The sequence below is a fragment of the Phragmites australis genome, chromosome 6 (genome assembly GCF_958298935.1).
Source record: "Phragmites australis chromosome 6, lpPhrAust1.1, whole genome shotgun sequence".
NCBI lineage: Eukaryota > Viridiplantae > Streptophyta > Magnoliopsida > Poales > Poaceae > Phragmites > Phragmites australis.
This window is the reverse complement of record NC_084926.1, coordinates 14,362,482-14,368,917: the sequence shown is the minus strand read 5'-3', so window position 1 is coordinate 14,368,917 and position 6,436 is coordinate 14,362,482. Positions and strand designations below refer to the sequence as shown.

General features: G+C 51.1%; 1 protein-coding gene across 2 annotated transcripts; it reads left to right on the top strand.

Moving 5' to 3' along the window:
- Positions 1-4,388, top strand: LOC133921826 (uncharacterized). 2 transcript variants are annotated; one of them, XM_062366868.1, is made up of 3 exons: positions 1-728; positions 960-1,802; positions 2,724-4,388. In XM_062366868.1, exons 2-3 carry the CDS (start codon positions 1,065-1,067, stop codon positions 4,128-4,130), a joined length of 2,145 nt encoding a protein of 714 aa, XP_062222852.1. In that variant the 5' UTR covers positions 1-728; positions 960-1,064; the 3' UTR covers positions 4,131-4,388. The 2 variants fall into 2 exon arrangements, with proteins under 2 accessions (XP_062222852.1, XP_062222851.1); XM_062366867.1 differs by having other exon boundaries at positions 2-728; positions 954-1,802.
- The last annotated feature ends 2,048 nt before the right edge of the window (positions 4,389-6,436 follow it).

Here is a 6,436-nt window from a genome sequence, read left to right as displayed (position 1 = left end):
TAGAAAGCTTAAGCTATATAGACACATTTGAATCCAGAGAACACCTTTCAAGGTTCCCTCTCAAAAAAAAAAACACATTTGAATCCAGAGACCATCTGCAGACGTCCATGGAAACACAGCAACAAGAAGCGTCATCAGGCATGTGGTCATGTGGAGGCATGCGGCACAAATCTCCAGATCTGCACGAAGCACGCCACCAAACTGCACAAGACAGTACCACACTTTTGCATCATTGCCAACCCCAACCAACCTTCCTCTGGTCCTTGCCTCCTTGGCTGGCTCCTTGCCATGCCTTGCACTTGCACAGCACCAACCTGCCCCTCTGGCCCTCTCTGTCTCTCTCTCTTCTCTCCCTCTGGGCCAGATGATTCTGGTGCAAAGCCTGCACTGACGAACCAGCATCAATGACCATGTTTCACCTTAGCTTTCCTTCCGGGGCCCTTTAAAGATTCCCCATCCTCTCCACTGATACAGTTTGATCATGCAAAAACTCCCCACTCAATTATTACCTGTCGCTCTTTCTTTTCCAAAGAGGACCACTGGACTGCTGTATCACTGACTTTTAGTGTATATGGACCCTCCTCTCTCTGAGTCATAACAACATGCCACCTTTCCATCACACCACTAGTGCTCTTGAACCACTTTGGTGGTCTAATCCGGTGCCCTGAGCTGAGCTAGTCACTTGTTCTTGAGCAGTTGAGCTGCACAGAGTAACCTTTTTGCACAAGGTATTGTTTTTAGATTTGTCTCAGTTGCAACTAGTTCTTTCTCCACCTACTTTTAGTCTTTTAATCTCCATTTGTGTGAGTTCAATCTTTCAGTTTCTAAATGCTTACATCCTACTATTCCAATCCAACCACGAAGCAATAAAGAAGTCTCTTTTTTCCCATTTGATTTAGTCAGTTCACATGGTGACTTGCTGATGCACATTCCCTTCTTCTTCGTCCACCTAGCTGCAGTTCTTGGCATTGCATTGCCTCGCATGCCATGTGACTATGTGAGTAGCTGACCAGAGCTCACTCCAAGCTGCACACCAGCATCAACCTAGCCCGCTAGATCTCCCAATGGAGCAGTCCTGCTACTTCCCTCTGCGGTGGGAGAGCACCGGCGACCAGTGGTGGTACGCTTCGCCGATCGACTGGGCGGCGGCCGACGGCCACTACGACATCGTCCGGCAGCTGCTGCACCTCGACCCCAACCTGCTCATCAAGCTCACCTCCCTCCGCCGGATCCGACGGCTCGAGGCGCTGTGGGACGACGACGCCCGCTTCGCCGACGCGGCGCGGCACCGCGCGTCCGTCGCCCGGAGCCTGCTGCTTGAGTGTGAGTGCAGGAACCACCACCCTGGCGGCCGTGGTGGCGAGAACACGCTGCTCCGGGCCGGGTACGGGGGGTGGGTACTGTACACGGCTGCGTCGGCGGGGGACATGGCGTTCGTGCAGGAGCTGCTGAGCAGGGACCCACTTCTCGTCTTCGGCGAGGGCGAGTACGGCGTGACGGACATGTTCTACGCGGCGGCAAGGGGCGGGAGCGCCGAGGTGTTCAGGCTGCTGCTCGACCACGCCATGTCGCCGAGGTCCTCGACGAATTGCCGGGACGGCGAAGGCGGGAATGTCAGTGGCGGCGGTCGCGGGTCGATTTTCCGGCTGGAGATGATGAGCAGGGCCGTCCACGCAGCGGCGAGAGGCGGGAGCATGGAGATGCTGAGGGAGCTCATCGAGCGGCGCTCCGACGTATCGGAGTATCTCGACGTCCGTGGATCCACCGTGCTGCATGCTGCTGCTGGGAGAGGGCAGCTGCAGGTGAGGCTTCTGCTTCTCTGCCATTTCATACATAGTTACATACATCTTCTGCAGATGGATCTAAAAATAAAAATAAAAAAACTTCTGTAGATGCTTCTTGTTAGTTGTTCTTGCCGCAAACATGAAATCTTGTGTGAATGATTCTTACCAGTTGTTCTTAGTGCAAATATGAAATCTTCTGTGCATCAAAGTTCATTAGGATGTTTACATGCTTTGGGATTTCAATTTGCTTCTGGTCTTCATCTCGAATGCTCAGTTCACCGTGGATCTGCAAAGTGAAGATGCATCATTGAAAAGATTGAGTTGCTTCAGAACAAACTCTGTACTTATATTTCTCTCATTCAGATGGATAATGCAAAGGATATTGTTCATATTAGGAACACTGAGTGTCATCTAAGATCGCAATGTTCCTTCAGTATTTTTCTTCAACCAGCTTTATATTTTAATGTGACAGTGATATCACATCCACATGGAGAATGTTCCATGAGTGATTTTGGTCACTGGTTAGAATTATCTTGCACAACAGTATATTAAGCTAGCGAGTCACTATATTCTTGTTGGTCAAGCCTTTATTTCCTTTCGTAGTTTGATATTTATCATGGTTTTTACTCATACAATTTATGATCAGAACGTGTAGGAAGTTTAGTTAGACATCATGCTCATTCTGATCAATGTCCAGTTCCATAAATTTGCAGCCAAAGAGGATATACTTCCTGTTGTTCCAGTTTAGCTGGAAAAAATCACCAGAAAGGCCTACTTTTTAGATCTACAAACGTTTTGATGTTGCTATGCTGGCAACTTTCTATCTGTTTTCTGTTTTCTTGATGTTGCTATGCAGCCATCCCTTTTGCTTCTTGCTGTGAATTGCACAGTAGAAGTTTCCCGTTATTGTGCCTCATGTTGTAGACATATCTTATGCAGGTTGTCAAGTACCTTCTGGCCTCTTTCGACATAATAAATTCCACTGATAATCACGGGAACACTGCACTGCATGTAGCAGCCTATCGAGGGAACCAGCCTGTTGTCGAAGCATTGGTTGAGTCATCTCCATCAACCATGTCAGCTGTCAATATTGCTGGTGATACATTTCTTCATTCAGCGGTTGCAGGATTTAGGACCCCAGGATTCCGACGGCTTGATCGCCAATTGGAGTTGATGAGATACCTTATTCGTGAAAGAACAGCAGACATCCAAAAGATCATCAACTTAAAAAACGATGCGGGCCTTACTGTTCTTCACATGGCTGTGGTTGGCAGCGTGCATCCAGACCTCGTCGAGCTCTTGATGACCACCCCGTCAATCGACCTTAATGCGGAAGACACCAATGGCATGACCGCGCTAGCATTGCTGAAGCAGCAACTTCGTTCAGCGACATCAGACCGGCTCATCAAGCAAATAGTTTCTGCTGGAGGAGTGTTGAATTCTAGTATTTTGAGAACTCGGTCAGCCATTGCTTCCCAGATAAAGATGCAGGGAGGAATTGCAAGCAGTCCTGGTACCACTTTTAAAGTATCAGATGCAGAGGTATTCTTGTTCTCGGGTATCGGAGCAACAGAGTCTCGAAGGCCAAGCTCATGCTCTAGCAATGGCAAGGATGACCCTACTCACGCAGACGCAAACGGTGCAGGTGACGATAACCATGGATCGTCAGGGAAGAGGCTGAGCTCTGCAAGCCGAGCCAAGGACCGTCTCAAGATGATGCTGAGATGGCCTCGCCACAAGGAGAAGATGTCGAAGACGCCAAAGAAATCAGAGGACAGCAGCCCGCTGGACTCCATCAAGAAATTGAACGATCATGGCATCGAGACCCCGGCTCCGCTGAGGCAGAAATTCACCAAGACGACGGCGCTCAACAACAAGCGGACTCTTGCGGTCAAGAGCTCTACTCCTACCTCCTCGGTGACCAAGAAGAAGCTCAACACGAAGCTCATACACGGCATCATGGAGGCCATGCCGCAGTTGGCACCGTCCGTGCAGTCTCGGTCTCCGACTAGCACCGTCCCGAGGTCCTCGATGTCCTCCACTCCACCGCCGTTGGCGAAGCTGAAGGACATCTGCCTGGAAGACGAGATCTACATGGTGACGCCGCCCTCCGGTAAGCTGAAGGACATTGTCCTGGACAGCGACGCCACGGAGGACCCGTCGTGCTCCAACTCGTCCATGGACGACTGCGGTGGCGCGGCGGAGAACGCAACCCGGAGGCACGGGTGCGGGAACGGGAGGCTGATCAACATCTGCTTCGGCGCGCAGGGCCTCACTGTGGAGGACTCGGTGAGTGGGCAGCAGACGAGCAAGATGTTCAAGCAGCAGTGCCTTAGGGTGTCTTGATCGACGGACGCCGCCCCTAGTGTTGTCTCTGGAATGGTTTCTTGTGCGGCTTAACGACCCCAGCTTGCCTGTTGAACTCCATGGTTAACTGGTGCGTGTGTGGTGTGCTGATTGAATTGTTACCTCTCGCGTGTGTGTATCGTAGCTAGCTGTGCTCTGATTTCTGGTTGTGCTGCCTAGCGTGACTAGCGGTGATCTTGTGTATTTGTGCTTGTGCTAATAGATGCTGTTGACGAATTCACAGCTCGTGGTTTCCAATTCAAAACGTCCATTATTCACTGTTGCTCACTACTTTCCAGTTCTTACTAACAGCAGCAAGCCATTACACGTTGTGAAGGATATACGCTCCGTTGAATATTTAATTATAGATATATATGTATAAGAAGTATATTATATAGAAACGGGATATGTTGTGTACATACTTGATAAATTCGGATATTACAAAACCGAATATGTGATATCTGATACTCTCGGAATCCAGAAGATATATACTAAGAAGACCTCGCTTGCTTACCCAACTCGAGAAAATTAGTATTCATAATTACAAGAACTACTTTTTTATGATGTACACTTTCCATTTGTGAACAGATTTATCTACTTGTACGATAATAAGGACTATATCAACTAGGATGGATAGGAGATGGTATATCACCCCTATATAAGAGGGACCCAAATGCCCCAGGAGAAGCTCTTTTTTCCTGCTACTCGAGGCAAACATAAGGACCTTGACATAGAAGGACTCGTCAACTTTAGCCATATGTTAGATTAGATTCAATTTACTCCTTGTAATAGGTCAGCCATATTATCTGTACTCGAATGAATACATACACATAATCATCCACACATGACGTAGGTTATTACTCCAACTAGGGCCTGAACCTGTATACGTCACGTGTGCCTCACTTCGTGTCCGATCTCTGATTCACGAAGGTAACCCTGCTATTTTCCGAATACATTATCAGGAACAAATCTTCGACAGTTGGCGTGTCAGGTAAGAGTCTTATGCTTTTCATAATTGACTATGTCTTGAGTGCACATCTGCATCGGATTCTCCGGCGACAGCTTCTATGATCACTTCGGACCAACAACGAACACCCTCGAATCGCCCCTAGCCAGATTGGAGATCGCATTCAGAACTATGATCTTCCTCTATGACCATCAAGGTGAACTGATCCACACCGGTATTATCGAGTCTAGACTATTGGACACATACCGCGAGGTGGACATCTCAAGTAGGATCCCAGGGAGCCCAATATTCTCCAATGCATAGATACCGGCAACGACGAGGGTGGTGACGATGACTCTATTGCCAGCTAGAGCAGCCGAACAGATCGATTCTGTCGGTGTATCGGGAACCAGGGGTCCCTGAGTCCCGAGACCGGGCCGGCCGTCCACCACGTGTCACCATCCCGCGAGGGGCCAAACAGCCAAGTGCTCGGGAGAGAGTGCCCGGGACTGCACGTGGCAGCCCCCGAGGACTCGGTTCCCCGAAGGATCTGCTCAAGTGCTCGGGAGAGAGTGCTCGGGGCTGCACGTGGCAGCCCCCGAGGACTCGGTTCCCCGAAGGATCTGCTCAAGTACTCGGGAGAGAGTGCTCAGGGCTGCACGTGGCAGCTCCCGAGGACTCGGTTCCCCGAAGGATCTGCTCAAGTGCTCGGGAGAGAGTGCTCGGGGGTGCCACGTGGCAGGCCCCGAGGACTCGGTTCCCCGAAGGGTTCTACAGGAGTGCTCGGGAGAGAATGCTCGGGTCTGCACGTGGCAGCCCCCGAGGACTCGGTTCCCCGAAGGGTCCTACAGGAGTACTTGGGAGAGAGTGCTCGGGGCTGCCCGTGGCAGCCCCCGAGCACTTGGTTCCCCGAAGGTTCGCGCAAGATCGCCCGACGACCCGAAGGGTCCCGTCGGCGGGATGTCAGCCAGTCAAAGGTCCAATGCCGCATTTAATAGGCACGCGCGGCCTGACATCCTGACATCCTGACATTCTCAGTTGCCCACGCTATAGTGTCAGTCCCTACCATGCTTTGGTAGGGGGGCGTGGGTCCATTAATTGCACGGGTCCCGTTCCGTATCATCCGGGTACCTCGGGATAACGTTGCCAGGATCAAAGCGTTCCGCCTGCCACCCTGCCCTGACAGAAGAACAAGACAGGGTGGGCGCACCGGGCGTCTCTGTGGCCGCCCGGTGGGCCCTCTCGACGGCGCCGGAGGACGTCCATAGTGGCGGGTGGTCGGATGCGCGCCGTATTTTTCCACCGCCCCTGTCACTTCGCCCAGACGGAATGATGACGCCTTTCTCCGTGGCGCCTTGAC